General features: G+C 36.6%; 2 protein-coding genes across 2 annotated transcripts; both read left to right on the top strand.

Moving 5' to 3' along the window:
• The first annotated feature begins 3,597 nt into the window (after positions 1–3,597).
• LOC110014315 (N-acetyllactosaminide alpha-1,3-galactosyltransferase-like) lies at positions 3,598–14,123 on the top strand. The gene is made up of 6 exons (XM_020701116.3): positions 3,598–4,859; positions 6,707–6,764; positions 8,330–8,413; positions 8,519–8,614; positions 9,825–9,962; positions 10,705–14,123. The coding sequence occupies exons 2-6, from the start codon at positions 6,760–6,762 to the stop codon at positions 11,384–11,386; spliced, it is 1,005 nt and encodes a 334-aa protein (XP_020556775.2). The 5' UTR covers positions 3,598–4,859; positions 6,707–6,759; the 3' UTR covers positions 11,387–14,123.
• A 132-nt stretch (positions 14,124–14,255) lies between these two features.
• Positions 14,256–20,863, top strand: LOC101158589 (alpha-1,3-galactosyltransferase 2-like). The gene is made up of 6 exons (XM_023952364.2): positions 14,256–16,576; positions 17,225–17,288; positions 17,597–17,665; positions 17,771–17,872; positions 18,959–19,096; positions 19,644–20,863. The coding sequence occupies exons 2-6, from the start codon at positions 17,284–17,286 to the stop codon at positions 20,323–20,325; spliced, it is 996 nt and encodes a 331-aa protein (XP_023808132.1). The 5' UTR covers positions 14,256–16,576; positions 17,225–17,283; the 3' UTR covers positions 20,326–20,863.
• Positions 20,864–21,176: the final 313 nt, after the last annotated feature.

The following is a 21,176-nucleotide window of genomic DNA, read 5'->3' as shown; positions in this document are numbered from 1 at the left end:
GAATATAAGCAGATAACTTGAATGTAGCTCACAGTAAAATATATAATTCAGTCAAAATGAACTGCCTTTTTAAATCACAGACTTCGAACGTAAGTCAATCCCTTTTAAGTAAGTTAATTTTATTTTTCCCTTTTTTTTTAAAACAAAATCAATATACAATATAAACTGTTCACACATCAAACTGAACACATTTTTTTTAAATAAATTAAATAAAGGAATAAACAAAGTTATAACAGTCCTTTGCTCAAATGTAACCTTTGTTGTTCTTTTAGAGAGACAAATGTTCTTTAAAGTTGATTTTTCCTTCTTTAACAAGTTCTGATTGGAGCAGTCAATGTTCTTGCTGAAGCTTGACCTTTTCTTTCTCAAGTTGAATAAAATGTTCCATACCTTGTCTGACTGTCACATCAAACTGTTAAGTCAGCTGCGAAATGATTGTCTTGTGGACCCGTAGAATGGTGCTGAGTTGCCTGATGAAGTGTGATCTTCAACGCCAAACGATTAGCAGCACAGCCCCTTGCTTGTCCTCATGACTCCGTGGTGCAGCGTGACCGTGCATCGTCTGAATCAAGTCCAGCCGGACTTGATTCAGACGATGGACTCAATGATAGCAACTGATGGACTATGATGGGGTATTCCAACCCATTTATTTACTCCACAGTCATAGTCACACCGTAAGAGGTGAAGAAAAGCATAAAAACCAACTTACAATAATTCCTTTTTGATATATAATCATTCTTTACCTCAGCTAGTAGCTTTAGATTGTCGGATAACTTCAAACAGAAACTTTTCTTTTGTTATTTTACATGAAACAAATTGAAAATAATCACAAAATGTATACAGTAAACATAACCAAAAATCATACCTGTTCGCCTTCCAGCTAGATGCCAAAAACAAATTACAGCTTTACACAGTTATCCGTCCGTCTTTTTGTCTGTTTCCTTTGTTGCCGTAGCATCAGCTGTTAACCGTTTTTTTTGTTTCTGTTGAACTGACACGCTTCACAGAAAAAGCGGAAGTGGAACCTTCACAATAAAAGTCTTCAAAACAAAATACACTTCACAAACATTTACACTGTTTTTTATCATTTGCTTTTACATCTTCAACATATTTCTTTTGAAATTAAAGGCATCTTCAATAAAAGGAAATGTTAAACAATAATAAGAAAACAATTAAAATGAGTCTTTTACAACGCCCTTTTGGACAAGCATCCAGCGATGACTTTGATGCATGTGAAACAAAGGCAGTATAAGTAAATTTGACACGCAAATTGCATTCAATGTGAGCGACAAATTGATTTAGATGATGCGCACAGGACTGCGGCAATCCAAACCACGGTTAGTGATTCGAATGGATCACATGTCAGCAACGATCCATTGAAACCACCCGTAGTTTCCGTTGATGGCAGTTTACTCCCAAGTACACGAAGATACCGCCAATTACCAACTGGTTATTAACTCGGTTAACCCTTTGATGCACATGTTTTGTTTTTTTATATCTTTCCAATAAATTTATATTATCATTCAACAGTCGAGGTATTCCTAAATTAATTGTTTTAGACAATCACACATGATTATCTTATTTTTTCATTTCTTACTTTTTGAATAAAATCCGTTTTTGTATCACTACCCCTCTAACGCGCAACATGGGTACAAAATGACCCACATTCATTTTCTATGTTATGTTTCTATTGTCATATGGCTCAGTATTTACACAATATAACTTTGAAATAAATTGAATTCAATTATTTATTCCTCCATATAAGTTCAAAATATCTTGTTTTTGTGCCTATTGAGCACCATGCATGATAACAAAGCAGTGGATGACAACAGTCAGAAGAAGAAACCAGAAGGGATCCAGTACTATAACAAAACAAAATGAGGTGTGGACACAATCAAATGGTTAGAAACCATTCATGTCAGTGGAGAACATGGAGGTGGCCCCATGGTTCTCTGGTACGACATGCTGGATGTTGCCACCCTCTATGCCTTCACTGCACAACACCCTGGCTATATGGGTGGTGTCAGCAATGCACAGCAGCTTTTTAACCCTTGTGCTTTCTTAGATGACCCCACCCTTACATTGACGTGTTCTCCCTACCATGACAAAGGTGGATAAAGGTGAAAAGATTTTATGTAATCCATGGAGACCAGTGAAGATCACAAATCATTGAAGAAAAAAGGTTCAGCGCACTGTCTAGTGGGTCTAGATGACCCAACTCCCTATGGTAAAGTCCCTAGGATAGCACAAGGGTTACTCAAGGAGCTGGGCAAAGAGCTTGTCATACCACATATGAAGAGGCATTTGAGGGCACGCCCCAACTCCAAAAGCATGTTTGGGCAGCAGTGGCTCAGGTGGATGAGCAAGTCGGCCAATGATTGGAAGATTGGCGGTTCAATCCCCGCTCCCCACAGTCAACTGTTGCTGTGTCCTTGGGAAAGACACTTCACCCTCCCTGCCTCCAGTGTGGCTCCACTGGTGTGTGACTGTGCATGAACATCCTGGTGATGGTCAGAGGGACCGTAGGCGCCAACTGGCAGCCATGCCTCTGTCAGTCTGCTCCGGTTCAGCTGTGGCTACATTAGTAGTTACCATCACCAAGTATGGATGAGGAGTGAATCAATAATGGACACATTGTAAGAACTTTGAGCGTCTGGAAAAGCGCAGATAAATTTAATCCATTATTATTAATGGGAAGATGTGGGTTTACAAAAACAAACAGAGCCACCATCCAGCCTAAAGAGGACATCAGACAGGAGGTCCAAACCAAGAGGAAGAGGTGTGCGATCTGCCCAGTTTCCAAAGACAGAAAAGTCAAAAGCTGGTGTTCTCATTGCACAAGACCTGTGTGCAAAGAGCACAAACATCAAATTGTAATTTGTGAGGCATGTAAAAACAAAGGTCGTGTGTAAACGGATGTGCCATACCAGTTTAAAGTTGTTAAACTACTGATACCGTTCAGATTGTTAGACATGTTATGTTATCAGGGGTATTTGTTCCAAAATGAAAATAACCATGTTTCAATTTACTCTTGACTCTATGACCCCACCCTTACAATGACATGTTATCTCCACCATGACAAACTTGGATAAAGGTGTAGAGAAAAAAAGTTAAGCACACTTTCTTGTGGGGATGACCAAACTCCCAATATTAAAGTGCCTAGGACAGCACAAGAGTTACAGACATAAATGTTTGGCCCAACTCATTGCAAAAATATTACTTCAAAACAAATTTTAATATTATAGTATTAAGTAATTTGATGAAAATCACACTTGAATGACTGGGTCGTTTTTGATCCGTGTATGTAAATTTGTTGTAAAAAACTTTCTTTTCCATAAAGTAGGAAAGGAAAAGTGGAAATAATAATCTGGGTTAATAAAAAAGAAGATATGTAAAAGATACTTGGAATAATAAACAGTAAAAATATATATTTTAAAAGATACATCAAAATAAAAACTCTGCCATCATAAAGTTACATAGAAAATGAATGTGGGTCATTTTAGACCCATGTTGCGCATTAGAGGGGGTGTGGATATGTTACGCATCAAAGGGTTAATACAGACACCTTAGTAATGGTTAAACCGGCTGCAGTAGCCTGGGGGAGCAAAATGCCTGGTTTTCATGTTATAACAGATCCTTTAGATTTTCATTGCCTATAATGACAGCAAGATACAATTATACTGTGTTGTATTAAGGTAGCCTTCTTTCATATAAGGAAACTGTAATTCTGTTACGTGAAACTTGTGTGAAAATGCAATTAGCTGTTGTTTAAAGGGCATTTATCATGGAAAACTCTAATGTTAATTCCTTATGAAAAACAACCTCAAAGCCGTATTTTGCTCCATTCATGCATCTCTGAGTATTCTTCTAAAACTCTGCTCTCTGAGCACCAGCCCATCCCAATCCGCAAAAACAACTGGGTTCTCACATTCTCAATAAATGAGAAACAGCCCCTTCCAGGAACAGTCTATGCTGTCAGTACCGGCCCCAGGCTAACACAAACACACACTTTCTCAGCAGAGCTACCAAATCTGCAAAAAACGCTTTCCTTTTCTAGAATGAGCTCCTGTTGTCCCTGCGTTCCCTGGACTCTGTAAATTTTTTTAAAAGTCAACTGAAAACTTTCTTATTTTTGCAAACCATTTTAACTGAAACTGCTTTTATTGGGCTTGAGATGATTGTTTTACGTGGTTTATGCTTTTTATCTTTTATGTTTTTATATGTGTATCCCTTGTGCTACCCTAGGCACTTTAACTCATCCGTCTTTGCAAAAGTTCAGATGTTGTTTGTTTTCGTGTTGTTTTTACTCGGAATTAAAAAAAAACATAAAAAGGGAAAAAAAAGAAAGAATGGAAACTTCCTTAACTAAAACATGACAATTTCAGATATAAATAGTGACGACCAACACTCAAGTTATTCTCTTGCCACTTCTAGACTTTGCATATCAGCGAGGAACAATTGCCAAGTTTGTGACATCTGTGAATGTTGCTATTTCCTTTTTTCATATTCGAGAACTTGAGAACTTGAGAATAAAACCTGATCTCAATTTAAAAAAAGATTAGACAAAATCATTGTTACTTTTTAACAAAATCTTTACACCTTTTTTGATTTCATGTCACACTCAGATGACTGGACCTTTTCTTTCTGCCGGATTTCTGATGTAACACAACGAAAAAATGTTCAAAACAATAAAACCACACCCAGCAAACCCAACAGTGCAACTCGCCTTGTAACATGTCTATCGACACAAATTAAGTTTTAGTTGACTTTGACTGTTGTGCAATTTGAAGGTTTCGGTGGAGTCCCTGCTCATAGAAAACTATTTTTTTTTTTTCTTTTTCTCAACAGACTTTTACTGGGTATGTTATATTTTTCTATATTTTCTACCAAAGAGATTATAAAGCTTTCTTAAATTGGTTTTGCACCTAAAAAAGGAAGAAAATTAACAAGATGTGATTTTGTATGTCTTGTCCTTAGTAAAATAGCAAATCAACTCAGGCTTCATATATTTTAATTACATTATTTTTTTCAATGGAAATTTCTTAACTTCTTAGGGTAAAATAAAAGAGAAATGCCCCCCCAAAAAAAAGGTTTTGTTTTTTGTACAATGAACATTTAATTTTTATAAACAAAATAGACAAAACACTTTCTGCAGGAAAATTTGTTTCTGTTTTGTTCTATATTCTACTCAATTAGCAATTTTTGAAGGCTTTTTCTAATATATCTATTTTTACTTAACTACCTTTACTTAGAAATAATGAATTGCCTTTTTAGTAATTTCAATAAGTACAAGTACTAGGAAAATGCTCTGTTTCTAGATGGGGAGAAAAAGAAATACACAAGAACAGGAAGGTGGCACAGAAAAGCTAAAAATATGTTTTTTTTTCCTTTACAATAAACATTATTAGAAAAGTATAATGTAAAAAATACTAAAAAAATGTTTTTCTTATTATTAGAAGTCATAAAACATTTCAAATTTGACTTTACTGTAGTTTTATACATGCTCTTACTAGTTTCTATAGTGCAAATAAGTTAGAAAAATGTTATATTATTAAGTTAGCATTAAATAAACTACATTATATGTTTTCCATGCTGCAATAAAAATAAGGAAAAAATAAATGACAAACATTGCAATATTTGGTCTGTGTTGCTTTCCTGTTTACATTTTCTTGTCGTGTCAGTGGAACCGGTCTGTCAGTCATGAAACAAAGGGCCCTGTGCCTCAGTGATGGTTAAAAGACATTTCAGAACACATTTATATCTTGATGGTAAACTGTCAGAAGGGTCTAACAGTTCAACGATCTTTAACCGTCACGCATAAATAGGAAAAACTTGTTCCATCCCCGTCGGCAAGCCGTGCGCTGTACACAGCAATGCTTGAGAAGCATTTGTTGGTTTAACACCCCCCCCCCCCCCCCCCCCCCATTCAACCCCTAATGCTGAGTGTCAAGCTGGGAGGTATCTGGGTTCCAGTCTTAGAGTCTTTTGACACGTTCTGCTTGTTTTGTTCTTGGTTTTCACTTCCTGATCTGGTGCAGGTCTGCTTTGGTTTCTGCTGATCACCTGTGCTTCCTGCTTGAGGTGTTCACAGCTGATAGTTGATTAAGTTGTCAGCCCATTTAAGTCCCCTTGTTTTAATTTTGTGTCGGAGTGTTTTGTGGGCTGTTTAAATATCATTTCATGTTGTACACGCTGTTCCTTAGTTTTGATGTACTGACCTTCCCCGTTTTTCCCTTTTGTGAGGTGATTCTTTGTTGTTGTCATTAAACAAGCTTCAACTTGTTCTTTTGTGTCCAAGTCTTTCTCTGCGTCTGGGTTTTAAAACTCTAATCCATAACATTTTTGGTATGATCCGTCAGGGTTTGATCTCACGACCTTTCAGTCTCAGAGCAGACACTCTACCACAAGGCCACTGAGCTGTGTTCGATATGTCCAACCGTCAGAAAAGTATACATGCAGGGGGAAAAAGGGTTTAAAAAGTCATAATAGCTAAATTAAACAGAATATTATTTGCCACACCATAAAAACCACAATTCTACAAGATTTAAAAAAGTGTATAGATAAATTGAATAAATTATCCCCTGCTGGAACCAGAACCAGTTTGTTTTCTTCTGCATGAGTAGAAAGAGTGCCTTATTTTATTAAGAATGGCATTTTAATTATAAAAATATCATTTTTTTTATTGTTTATTTTTTCTTTTTTGCAGGCCGGTTTTCTCCTAAGAATTAAAGAACAATATTAGATTTTTCTCTGATCGTCATGAGGTATTGTTTCACATTCTCCTACTTATTGGTGTTGCACATTCTTCATGTTGCTGAACGTATGAAAATGCATTGTAGCTGAGGCAGCTGTTTACATTTCTTCATCAACAAGGTCTTCCATTTCTTTAAATAGTTTAAAGAAGTTTTGCAAGTCTCACTAATACAGCTTATTATAATTCAACATTTTTCCGTTGAAGCTTCAAAACCTGTCATCTAGCATAAAACACTTTACATTAGTTGAGGTGAAGATCAATCCCTCCAGGATTTTGCAATGTTGCAGTTGCACCAACTTCCACAAATTCAAACAATTCCCGTACATTTTTTCTGACACAGCAATTATCCAAAAATAGCAGTTTTTAAGGAACTTGTGCTGTAATTTCAATCAAGGTTCCCCATCAAACCCTCTCTGCCAATCAAGGTTAGAGACTCACACATAAAGGAAATCAGTGTAACCAGACAAATGTGCTGCTACATGGTGCTTTTAACATCTGCACTTCCGCATGGCAGTGATCACACGGCTGATTGCCCGGTGAGTAATTCAGTGTAGAACCACCACTGGTTGAAACAACAAAAGTCGAAGAGTGACGAGCACTTTTCAACTGTGATATATGTAAGGAATAACCCAGTGTCCATTTTCAGAAATGAATAGACAAAGGCCATTTATTTATAGAGGAAAGGGCATCATACCGCTTACGCCATGGCCTCTTAGGAAATAAATAAATATTAAATAAAAAATTAATGCCTGTACTGTAATTTTGTAGTCGTTTTTTAAGAAGTAGACTATTTGAGATGCGGTACGACGATCAGTCATGATAAAGCTTTCACAGAGCTTTCACCGTCTTTGCTCTACTACAATGGAAAAAGTGGCATATAAACATCATGTTAAGTGGCATAAAGCATAGTTTTAGAGACTATGCTTTATGCCTACGACTTGTTTTAGTCCAGATGATGAAGCAAAACTTTGTTTAAAAGAAGCAAAATCCACAAGTAGTTTACCAGATTGCTTTTATTGCAAGAAATATCCACCATTACCTTTGATAAATAATAGTATGTCAACATTTTTATTTTATTACTTAATTTTATTAGGGAACTTTTTTACTTTTTAATGGACATCCTGCAGCCAATCAAGCTCGTGTTGTCACGGCGACCATAGAATAAACATTGGGGATGTCTGAAGATTAAAAAAAAACAGGTCAGGCAAAAGACAACAAGGGAGGAATCTAAATCCATTTCCACTGCAGAGGTAGTCAAACTAAGTAATCTCTTTGTTAAAATTTAACATTTCCACATGTTGGTCATTTTTGTGTAAAATTTACCATGCATGTTGCTATATTCAAGATTTACAGTTGCTCTTGCACAAACATAAACAAAATGTATTTTGTTTCAAATAAAGTTGCAAATCAATAAACTGGGAAAAGAAAGAGAAACCATTCTAGAATTTGTATCATCTTCTGCAGCCTTTAGTTGCACCAATTGTGACAAATCCCTGCTAAAGAATAAGACATGGACATGTTACTTATTGTGATAGTTCTTAATTTGGTTTTTACTCTGAATTTGTTTTATTCCAGAGGGTGCATTACCATGGAGAAGATAGGTGGGATGTTTAGTGGCGCCATGTTCCTTATTCTTGGTTTTCTCTCAATGCATTCATGGTTTGTGGCAGATGCATTCATTTTACAAGAGCTTTTGTGGTTAAGCAGGTGAAACAAAAACATAACCTCATAGTTTTGTGTTTATTGTTTTATTTTGCAAGACAGGTATTCATCAAATATTTCCTTTTTGGAGAGCCTACCATCTTTCAATGAAGCAACACTGGGGGCCACTGTCAATTTGGATGACACACTTAGTTTTGGGTAAGACATTGTCTTTGAACACTGAATCTGAATGTTTTCTCTTCATGAGAGGCCTAACATTTTTAAAACTAAACACAATGCTAAACTTTCTTCTTAAGCTAAACAGGATGCTGGTAAAAGTCAACCACTTCCATCATTTTGTCAGATCAGGAGAAAATTTAAGACTTTTAAGTGTGCCTTATAGTCGTGAAAATATGGTCGATGAAATGCAGGCATGTCATACAGATTTTCCATCCACCCGCCCAATTCTGAGGACTGCGTAAATAGCCCATTAGTGCTTCAGTGATCAGCCTGACTGTTAAAAATGGGAAAATTAAACTGTGTAGTTTGTGTGAGGATCCTGTAGGCATCTCTTGGTACCTTTTAGATCACATGAAGACCCTGTGCATGCAGCATTTGTGTTATTGAGGGACAAGTACAGTATTACCCCTCGTATACGTTGGGGTGGGGGATCAGAGACTCAAGCGAATTTGCAGAATCCACAAGTATGGAGAACCACCCCCGACCCCAACCCACGGTTGATGAATGTCCGTCATTGATCCTTACTTGTTAAAAACACTTCTGAAACGTTTCTGATGCTTTGTAAAACATTTATTAAAGAACACATTGAAATATTTCTCAGCAAAAGGAGTTTTTTTTTTTTTTTCATTCAGAAGACTTTACTGTAGCGTACTTTATAACACACATTAGAAGTGTCACTTTGTCTCTCTGTGTCTTAAAACCAAGAGCCTGTGCTTCCTACTTCATCCAGACGATGCCGGTTTCATCCATCATTTTTAGGTTATAGCGATTTAGGAACCGGTGGAAATAGTTGTGAAATCTTTCTTTGCAGCCGTCGTGCACTCCCCTACTCCCCCGCAGCACCTCCTTTGGATGCAAAAGTATCTTGTATCTAGCGTAAAACTATCTAGCGTATCTGTGGGGGAACACTAAATTCAACTAACTAATGCATCTTAAGGGCATTGTACGAGTAAGATGCATCGGCTTCTCCCTATGAGTCCTCAAAGCCACGGAAAATATATAAAATGTCTGTTGTTCAGACCAAATGTATCAAATATTTCCAAAACAGTTGCAGTTTGTGAATGAAGCTGTTGCTTGGCTTCAAGATTGTATTTATGTTTAAATGCAAAACTGTTAATTTACAAAAAAAGATTATGTTATCATTGTTCATATGAAAACATTTGTTAAAATTATTTTTCTCATATCTTAGGGCCAGACCCGAGGTTAAGACACGCACATCATGGAATGCTCCTATTGTCTGGGAATTAATGTTTAACCCAGATCTCTATGACAGACGACACCAAGAAGCCAAAACAACTGTGGCTCTAACTGTGTTTGCTGTGGGGAGGTTTGTTTGTTCACACCTACACATATTTGCAAGTCCATTCAACACCTTCAGACATCAAACTTCAGGGTGTGTTTCTGCAAATTGCCTGTCTAGCTTATAAATTAGCTACTAAAGCTTATGCGTTAGTCACAACTGCCCTTATGGGTGGATACAGGTTGTCCGCGGGTCCACAGGCAAATCTATCAATCAAATCAATCAAAAAGTACCTGTACAGGTGACTAAGGCATTACCAAATGATAGGGTCACCCATCCCGGGGAAAAAACGGCTGCCTTAGACTTTAATGATGAGAGTCTGCCTCATCATTAAGAGGCAGGCAGGCTAGAAGGAACAGAAAAGATGAGAGCTCATAACATTGAGCACCTTTGTTCATTTTCTGATGAAGCGCAAATGACAAAAATGATGACCGGGCTTCATGCTTCATTCCCAGTTTTACCAAAGCAATTATTTTATCAATAGCAATTTAAAATATCCATGTCTGAACTTGTGTGAACAAATTTCTATTAATCGACTAGCCTGTAAAACAAGGAGTTGGTGTAAAAACATACATTCTTTCCCATCCTTTTTTTTCTTATTTGCTAATGACTACAAACATGCCTACCCCTTTAAACAACTTGTATGAACATGACAGCATAAAACAAGCACGGGCAATTTTTTTATGTATGTATTTCTTAATTTTTTTCTAAATACTAACCTTAAAATAAAACCCTAATGATTGTTTTTTTTTTTTTTTTTTAACTGAAGGTACCTGGACGCCTACTTAAACACCTTTTTGACTTCGGCAGAAAAACACTTCATGGTTGGACTACCTGTAACCTTCTATGTGTTTACTGATCAACCAGAAAAAGTACCAAACATTACTTTAGCTCCTCTGCGACACCTGAAAGTGATCAAGGTGGAGAGGTACAGCAGGTGGCAGGACATTTCAATGATGAGGATGAAGACCATATCAGAAATAATTGAAAAAGAGCTCCGTCACAACTTCAACTATGTCTTTTGTTTGGATGTGGATCAAGAATTTAAGGGGCGGTTCGGCTCTGAGGCTCTCGGGGAGTCTGTGGCTGTGCTGCACATCTACTATTACAAACTTCCAAAGACACAGTTCACCTATGATAGAAACCCCAAATCCAAAGCCTACATGACAGAAGGAGATTACTATTACCATGCGGCAGTCTTTGGAGGGTCATGCGATAAAGTAAAAGCTTTGGCAGATTATTGCTATTTGAGTACAATGGAGGATAAACTGAACAATGTTGAAGCTTTGTGGCATGATGAAAGTCATTTAAACAAGTATTTCTGGCTTAACAAACCTAGTAGAATACTTTCTTCTGAGTACTGCTTTGACCCACTGATTCATTACAAGACTGAAGTCATAGTCCCTCGTTTAGTATGGGCACCAAAACAATATACAAAACTTCGCACTTAGGGCAAATGTTTAACCCTTGTGCTATCTTAGATGACCCCACCCTTACATTGCCGTGTTCTCCCTACCATGACAAAGGTGGATAAATGTGAAAAAACTTCATGTGGACACCAGTGAGGTTCACAAATCATTGAAGAAAAAAGGTTCAGCGCACTGTCTAGTAGGTCTAGATGACCAAACTCCCAATGTTAAAGTGCCTTGGATAGCACAAGGGTTACAGAAGTTTTGAGACAAAACACATCAAATACTCAATGGAAGGAGCTAATGTATGTTCAGTCTCAGGGAAAGATCACAAAAAGAGGCATGATTATTGTATTTTCAGTGTAAAGCGGATTACATGGCGCACTGCAATGAATGGTCTATTTTTGAACTCATGTCATATACAGAACTATTGGCTCATAAAGTGAAACAAAAAGTCCATCAGCAGTGGCGGTTTTTGATATGGGCGAAGTGGGGGGTGGCCCAGGGCGGCGCTCAACAGGGGGCGGCATTTTCCGTGCCTGCAGCGTAACACATTTGGGAAAGCTAAATCAAAGCGAAGACTTCAGCTTTTATTTTGATACTCCTGCTACAGCTGGCACTTTGCGCTTTTATTTTGACACATCTGACACTGAATATCGCACTCCTGTCTTCATCCTCTCCCCTCTCCACACTTGTGGTGCAAACATAACAAAAAAAGGGGATGAAATAACTAAGAGTTAAACAATGTAAAACAGCCATATGAAAAGGAATTAGGCAGAAGAAAAACCCGTGCTCAACCCAATTTCAACAAGAGCAGGCAAAGGGGATTATTTCCCACAATTCTCCAATCCGACACAGCAGACCCAACGTGCACGTGACCACCGCCCTCTGCTGCAAGACACTTGCGCCCACACCTCTTTGCTTTAGTCTTTTACGGTGGCCGAGAGGTGCAAGACACAGTTACATTTAAGATACAGCAACAGCAAATCCCAGTACAAATGAACAAATACTGAAACACAACAGCAAATCACGAAACACAACAGCAAATAATGAAACACAACAGCAAATCACGAAACACAACAGCAAATTATGAAACACAACAGCAAATCACGAAACACAACAGCAAATTATAAAACACATCAGCAAATCACGAAACACAACAGCAAATCATGAAACACAACAGCAAATCACGAAACACAACACCAAATCACGAAACACAACACCAAATCACGAAACACAACACCAAATCACATGTGTTCCAAAATTTGCTGGTTTTTTTTCAGTATTTGGTGTTGTGTTTCAGTATTTGGTGTTGTGTTTCATGATTTGCTATTGTGCTTCAGCATTTGCTGTTGTGTTTCATGATTTCCTGTTGTGTTTCGTGATTTGCTGTTGTGTTTCGTGATTTGGTGTTGTGTTTCGTGATTTGCTGTTGTGTTTCGTGATTTGCTGTTGTGTTCCAAGATTTGCTGTTTTTTTTTCAGTATTTGCTGTTGTGTTTCATGATTTGGTGTTGTGTTTCGTGATTTGCTGCTGTGTTTCGTGATTTGCTGTTGTGTTTCAACATTTGCTGTTGTGTTTCAGTATTTGCTGTTGTGTTTCAGTATTTGTTCATTTGTACTGGGATTTGCTGTTGCTGTATCTTAAATGTAAGCGTCTCTTGCACCTCTCGGCCACCGTAGTCTTTGGAACATAACTAGTCAAAAAATTCGAGAGGGGGGCGCAACACACTGGTGGCTGGGTAAATATACAGTAACACAGGTAGTTGGGAATCTTTTTCACTCTAACAATCATCCCTAGGTCGCAGCTCCAATCATAAAGACGGAGCCGTGTCAGAAGGAAGGGAAGGGGTGGTGGGTGCAGCTGCGAGGAGTGCAGCCTACATTACGCAACACCTGGATCATCACGTGATGTTGGATCACTCAGCAGCTCATGTTAATAATGTCATTATTTACCAACTATTGAAGATATTTTTATTGCGTGTCTTTTCTGTGGTTTAATTGGTGTCAGTATTTGACATAGACAGCAGGTAATTCAGAAAAACAGCTGCACTTTTTGAGATAAAAAATAAACTATAGATCATTTTTATGAATTTTTTGGAGGATTTCTACTGTTGGTGTTGCACAAAATTAGGGAAATGGAAAATATCTTTGGAGTAATCCCACTGACGAGTTCTATGATTTAGTTTTTAATGTTTCATAAGACCTAAAAATTATATTCACAATAATTTTTTTTTTAGATCCAATCCCTCTGAAATGTTTTACAAGGACACACACAGGATGTCACACACCAAGAAATGAACTGATTGCTAAAAATGATGCCAATAATAAATTATATATAAAATAAATTATTTATAAATTATAAAGGAGCAAAGAAAACAGAAATACATGATTTGTTATTTCTTATTATTAAGATTTCCAGGCTTTGGTTTTTTTTTCTGCAGCATGTTCATATCTGTATAATTTTGACTGAATGTATTTTTATGGAGAACAAAATATTATACGTTATTTAAGGTTTAACTTAAGTTATTCTGGATTAATGTTCCTATTTGTTTTTATTCATATTTATGTTCAAAAAGTTCAGTTTTAAAGGTTTAAAAGGTTTAAAAGTTTAGCTTTAGTGTGTTCAGTAAATGTTTTTCTTGTTTGGCCCAAAACCTAGAGTGTGTTTTTAATTTAGGCCCCCTGTGCGCCTGAGTTTGACCCCCCTGCAATACGAGTCTAGAAAATTAATGTATTCTCTTTGTAATATAGCCAAATAAAAGATAGGGAACTCAAAGGGATGTTGTCAAATGTTGTATGTGTGCTGGGGGGGGGGAGTTACTCGCCCAGGGAGTAAGTTAGTGTAGAACCGCCACTGTCCATCAGTCAGTCAGAGTTTACTAACAGTGTCCACAGGGCACTGAGGAGGTAATGGGCGTTCAAGTGCCAATCATGCTGCTTGGTGACCCGGCTTATCCCCTTCGAAGCTGGCTATTTAAAGGGTACTGTGACACAGGTACCCTGACAGCTGAGCAGAAGAACTTCAATGAGCGCCACAGCAGAGCCAGGATGACTGTGGAGTGCGCCTTCGGCCGACTGAAGGGCCGGTGGAGGTGCCTTGCTAAACGGCTCGATGTGGATATTTCCCTCATCCCCACCGTAATCGGTGCATGTTGCCCACTCCAACACGTGTGTGAAATGCACAGGGAGAATTATGAAGAGGCTGGTGGAACTCATGTTGAGAGATGGGCTGAAGGAGGGGGATTTGTAGATGTGCAGCCATCAAGAGTCAGAGAAGCACTGACTCAGCTTTTCTTTAGCCAACACTGAGACAACAAAATGGGTTACATCATCTTTAGACTGGGAAGGTGGCTGATGATCCTCGTTGTTGAAAGCCTGTTTACCCTGAGTATTTAACGGTGACTGGAAAAATGTCTGAGTGAGATGAGGATGTGGATGAGTATTATTGAAGGGCATTGGTTGATTTAAATTTTGAAAAAAGGTCAGGGGCTGGACAGGAAGCCACAGGAAACCGTGTGGAATGATGAGTAGGAGAACAAATTGAGCTGTAAACCTGAGAGGGCTGAATTAGTGCTTGGTATAAAGGTGGCTGTGGAGGCTGGATTGATCTCTCCATAAACTGAGTTATCATGGCGAACATTTTACGTTCATGCTCATGCTGAGCTGCTTGCATCTTCAGCAAAAGATATGTGTCGTCATCTTTAAGGGCACTGGTAATCTTGTCAGCAAACACATCCAGCGTTGCCTCCATCTTTGATTTTCTTTTTCTGCTCTTGGTCAGTAGTAGCTGTAAAAAGCTACAACAAAAATCAGATCAAAATAAGGATTACCATGATTTATTAGTACAACAGTAAAAACACCAAGCATTCCAGTTTATATCTAGTAATAATTAGGATTATTTAAGGGCATTCATAAAAAAAACTATGTTGTTCAGGAGTGGAAGCCAGATAAACGTTTAATTCAAACAAATTAATTTCATATCACATGTTTTAGGTCGCAGGTTGCCAAGACTTCTATCAACCTCTTAACTTCCACTTAAACTGAGTGAATTTTCTTGGGCTTTACCCAAATCTAAAAGCTTACAACGTACACACCAGACTAACACCTCATTTGAAAGCTATAAAACTGATCCAACATTGTGTTGCCATTACTTTTTGACTTTTTTACTATGATCACTCATCTGTCAAATTTTTTTGCACTTCCATCATATTTTTTATTTATTTTTGTCACATATTCATCACTTTTTTGTTGCATTTTCATAACATTTTCGTAGCTTTTTTTCCAAGAAGCTTTAACTGTAGAAAATCACATCGTATTTCAATGTTATAAAGTTAAGTCACAGTAGCTATAGGCCATGTGCAATAATCCACCTGTATCACCGCAAGAGCGACTAGCCAGGCTAGCCGCAACAGCTGGAGGACCTGGGCTCTCCTCCTAAGGGCTCCTCTTGACCAAAGCAGCTGTCCAACAGTTCTACTGGCTGAACACTGGGTTTATCCCGCAAAATGCGGTTCAGCTCTTCGTAAAACGGACATATAATGCGTTGACGGCCGCTTTGTTTGTTCCAGTCTTTGACCTCCTTGTATTTGGCTCGGAGGCTTTTTATTTTCCGCTGGCATTGGAGCCAGGATCGTCTGTATCCCCGCTTGTTTATTTCACTCCGCACACTTTGACTCAGTTGTGACAGCAACATCAGTTGAATGTTTTCTATAAAATGTAATAAAAATACTTGTATAATAACTATCAACAAGTAAAAATGTTAAACATGAATATATTTTCAATGTTTTCTAATGGATAATGATGGTTAATGGTCAATTTTTAATGCAATTAACTTTGCATTGCCATCAGTGCGCACATTTTCCAAATGAGGTTTGATTTTAACACAAAAAAAAACTGAAATGAAATTCTACATTTTAAAGTTTATCTTCATTTAAAAAATAAAAATAGATCTGCTCAAAACATATATATATGAAATACCCAACTATAATTTTTGATACTTAAAACTACTCGATAGAAGAGAATCTACAGCAGTGCTTCTGGATTGTCAGTAATCAAATGAATTTTGAATCTTCTGAAACCTGAACAGCCTGTCATTGCTTCCTGTTTGAATGTCGGTCTATATGTACACTGTACAGTTAGACAATGACAGTCACGGAAAACAGACCTTGATTCTAGGTAAGGATACTGCAGTTACAGAAACCAGTTTTTTGTTGGACTGATTTAAACTCAGGTAAGCAACCATTTATATTCTTGCTAACAATATTTCAGTGATAAAAACAGTTCATTGATTATAAAAAGGAGAACACGTTTTTGTTGTTTTCTATGATCTTTGCAATTAGATTTAAATATGTTTTTATCTTTACATATATAAACATTAAATATAAAGAAACTGCATTTTAATTATAATCCTATTGTCTGTTTTAGTGTATTTACTGAGAGGGATAAAAAAAAGAATGTATAATAAAGTTTTTCTTTCTCATCTTTTCTAAGGGGACATGTGAAATGTAATAAGTTGTACCTTAAAAGTATGTTAGTAATTTAAATGTCTATTTTGATGCTCGTTATTAAGAACATACTTTAGAAATATGGTTTTTTATATATATATATATATATATATATATACACTATTTTTCTGACAAATGTTGTTTTGCTTTAGTTGTATATGCATAATCTGTACTATCCCAGTAATGCAGAGTATGTTTAATTGGTTTAATTCATTATTTGATGTCCCCAAGGCTTGTTTTTTTTTTTTTTTATAAGAACAGTCTCGCTGATTCAGGAAGTTTTTTGTACTTTTGTTCACTGCACCTGGGCATGCAAAACCTGTTCCTGGAACCTGTTTTATTTCCTTGTTAAAATGTATTTTATGTGCTTTTAGGTTCTAGAAAAAGTTTTCGTTCACCTTTGAAAAACTTTGGCACAGAAGAAAGAGAAGCCATGAGGTATTTTTTTTCTATGCATTCAAACTAAAAAAGCTTTGCTTCTACATTGTTTGAAGAAAAGCAGAAAACAGACAATATAAATAATACAAATATTGAAATTGTTTTTAAATAACTTTAAACTGCATCTAAAAACCAAGAATAATTCCGGGATTTGTGAATTATCAACTTCATTTAAAATTAAATTATAATCTTTGATCTAAGTAATTAAACACTTGTGAAAACTTGTATCACATAACCGTAGGTATAAAAGATGAAGCTTAATATGATTTGTGTAACAGTTGAGTTTTTCTTTTTTTTCACGATGATAGGCAAAGGATTTTTGCAGTGTTTTTCAGCTGTTTACTCCTTGTCCTTACTTTTATTGCTTTACATGCAAGGTATGTAAAAATTCCATTTGGTGTTTCCAACATTTCTAAGCACAAATTTAAGCTATAGCAAAAAGATTAACCAATAACATGTCTTTTTCCTTTTTTTTTATCAAGTTTTCAATATTTTCCTAAGGTTTCCTTTTTGAAAAACCTACCAGTTTTAAGTCAAGCAACACTGAGACCCACGGTTTCTCTGGATGACACACTCAATTATGAGTAAGTCCTCTTTCTTGTTTTCTTTTTTTAACTATATTTACTTCTTATTTATTCCAACTGCCACCTGGAAATATATTTATATAGAATTATGTACGTTTTTAAAATAAAGAAAATGGAAAAATTGGGGAAAGTTGTAAAAACATTGTTTGTTTGTTTTGTTTGATTAAATTAGATGAATGCAATAAATTAATTATAAAAGATTATCATGTTTTGAAGTAAATTTGTTAAATCACATTAGAAATAAAAGGCATTTCCACCTCTTCAAACCTTGTCTTTTCTTTAAGTTATTGTGTTCTAGTATATTGTGTACATTTTTCAGGAATTTTCTTTTTCTATTTTCTTTTCTTTAACTGATGTTTTGTCTTCTGTAAGTGTAATGTGGGTTCTGCCAGTATGCATGCTTCAGCTGCGTTCATTGTGCAACTGAGCTTTAATGTGGTTTAGTGTGTACAACGACATTAATTTGTTTAAACCTTCTCAAGTTACACAGGTCTCCTATTGCAAGATAGGTTCATCCTCATTTTGTTCCACACACATCAAACATTACTTTGCTCCCCTTTATTGCAACGTGTGCATTTAAACATGTAGATATGCTCTGAGACTTCAGTGTTGTGAAAATAAAGGCTGCATTTATTCAAACTTTTGACATCAAAACACCAAAAACATATTACATATTTTGGAGGAGCTGGACTTCTTTTCTTTTTTTCACGATGCTAAACATTATAGATTTAGAAATGAAAGAACAAAAGGATGATTTATGCTAGTCTTGTTTTTTTTCCCTATTTAAATTTCTTTTCTTTAAATAATATGTGTAAACATCTTTTTTTTCTGTATATTTTGCTGGAAAATAAATAAATTACAGTTCCAAGCTGGTTTCACTTTTTAATTATGTCCAAGCAGAAGAGATCATTAGTGATTGGAACCTTGTTTACCTTTATAATTCCCTTTTTTTGCCAACTGTTCCTTTAACTGTCACTCGTGAAAAAACACACACTGCAATCCAAATTACCTATTGAAAAAAAAGAAAATGTTTTAAACATTTAATGTAAAATTTCTAAACGTCATTTACTTTTTATTTTATTTTAGGGCCAGGCAAGATGTTCAGACACGCACATCATGGAATGCTCCTATAATATGGGAACTCATGTTTGACCCCAATTTTTATGACAAGAAGCACCTGGAGGCAAAAACAACTGTGGCTCTAACTGTGTTTGCAGTCGGAAGGTTCGTTTATTCTAAGTCTTTGATAGATAAACACTGTTAGTATTATCCCTGAATCAAATCAAATTTACTCGACTAAAGTCTTATGAATGAATAAAATCTCAAAAGGCACAGCAAATTCCCCAGTGTCAAGTCTTTGTATTCAAACTGTAATAACTGTAATAACTGTTGTATGGCCCCACCCCCATTTTCCAAGTGTTGGTGTTAATGCTAGGAGTTGAATTGCGGAGAGTAAAAGTAAATCTCTGGGTGTTATTCAACAGTTTTTAGTGTTAAAGTTGCATAGATAGTGTCAGTTTTTAAAACCCAAAATAGTTATGTTAACTCTGAAACCTCATACAGTATTATTAGCACTGCTTTTAGTGAATATGGTAAATCTCTTATGTGTGTAACTTACATATCAAGCTTTGCTGCCCATCTAACAAAATGCACAGTACTAGGGGTAATCAACAAGGGCAGCAAAAAAGCTCCACAATAATTAATAAAATATTTGTTTTTTATTGAATTCAGAAGAAACATCATAATCATTATTTTCTCTATCTTTACTAAGGTACCTGGACGCTTACTTAAACACCTTTTTGACTTCGGCAGAAAAACACTTCATGGTTGGACTTCCTGTAACCTTCTATGTGTTTACTGATCAACCAGAAAAAGTACCAAACATCACTTTAGCTCCCCGGCGACACCTGAAAGTGATCAAGGTGGAGAGGTACAGCAGGTGGCAGGACATTTCAATGATGAGGATGAAGACCATATCAGAAATAATTGAAAAAGAGCTCCGTCACAACTTCAATTATGTCTTTTGTTTGGATGTAGATCAGGAATTTAAGGGGCGCTTCGGCTCTGAGGCTCTCGGGGAGTCTGTGGCTGTGCTGCACGTCTACTATTACAAACTTCCAAAGACACAGTTCACCTATGATAGAAACCCCAAATCCAAAGCTTACATGGAAGAAGGAGATTACTATTACCATGCGGCAGTCTTTGGAGGGTCATGTGATGCAGTTAAAGCATTGGCAGATTATTGCTATTTGAACACAATGGAGGATAAACTGAACAATGTTGAAGCTTTGTGGCATGATGAGAGTCATTTAAACAAGTATTTCTGGCTTAACAAACCCAGCAGAATACTTTCTTCTGAGTATTGCTTTGACCCACGGATTAATTACATGACTGAAGTTATAGTCCATCGCTTAGTATGGGCACCAAAACAATATGCAAAACTTCGCACTTAGGGCAAATATTTAGGAAAGGTTGAGGACAAAACAAAATACCTCATATACAGTGAGCGCTGATGTATTTTATATCTCAGGGCAAGATAACAAAAATTTGCATGGTTACTTAAGACATGAGAAAGTAGGAGATAGGTCACTTATTTGAAAAACGTTTAAATATTCAGACATGGTCTGGGGTATGCATTCCCGAGGCTCTGGAGCCGCATTTGGATCTTTTACTCCTTCATTGTGGCTCTCTGGTTAAAGAAAAGTAAAAAGGGGTTTGTGGTCTTAGGTGCTATTTTAGATGACCCCACCCTTGCATTGACGTGTTCTCCCTACAATGATAAAGGTGGATAAAGGTGGAAAGATTTCATGTAATCCATGGACACCAGTGAGGTTCACAAATCATTGAAGAAAAAAGGTTCAGCGCACTGTCTAGATGACCCAACTCCCAATGTTAAAGTGCCTAGGATAGCACAAGGGTTAAAACATCAGTGCTTTCATATATTGACAAAACTTTGTGCAGATCCAACTATGACCTTTGCTCTCTCTCCAATTTTAAATTCCTCTTTGAAAAAAATAAAATAAAGTATATAGTATAATTTCTATACCAAACCTACCCTTTTCTGTCAGGAACTGATGGTGTACAACAATTCAGGAGACCAGGCTGGGTCCTTTAGCGGTGTGGCTTTATAGTTTATCAAAGTCATACTAAAAAACATTTTGACAGATTTTGGAGCGCTGTGTAAAAAGGAAAATCAATTGGCGCTAACTAACCACAGCCAGGATTCCTACATAAGGTGCATCAAATTATTTGGTGATTTTTCTAAGTGTGCCAAATGGTACGAAATATGGTCCCTACAACAAGA

The sequence above is a fragment of the Oryzias latipes genome, chromosome 3 (assembly GCF_053564925.1).
Source record: "Oryzias latipes strain Hd-rR chromosome 3, Olatipes_Hd-rR_3.1".
NCBI classification, from domain to species: domain Eukaryota; kingdom Metazoa; phylum Chordata; class Actinopteri; order Beloniformes; family Adrianichthyidae; genus Oryzias; species Oryzias latipes.
This window is presented reverse-complemented; position numbering and strand designations above follow the sequence as displayed.

Excerpts from the sequence above, each read along its gene's own strand:
- LOC101158589 (XM_023952364.2), top strand. Across the intron at positions 17,873-18,958 it reads GATGACACACTCAATTATGA|GGCCAGGCAAGATGTTCAGA; the intron begins GTAAGTCCTCTT and ends ATTTTATTTTAG. Across the intron at positions 19,097-19,643 it reads ACTGTGTTTGCAGTCGGAAG|GTACCTGGACGCTTACTTAA; the intron begins GTTCGTTTATTC and ends ATCTTTACTAAG.
- LOC110014315 (XM_020701116.3), top strand. Across the intron at positions 8,414-8,518 it reads TTTCTCTCAATGCATTCATG|GTATTCATCAAATATTTCCT; the intron begins GTTTGTGGCAGA and ends TTTGCAAGACAG. Across the intron at positions 9,963-10,704 it reads ACTGTGTTTGCTGTGGGGAG|GTACCTGGACGCCTACTTAA; the intron begins GTTTGTTTGTTC and ends TTTTAACTGAAG.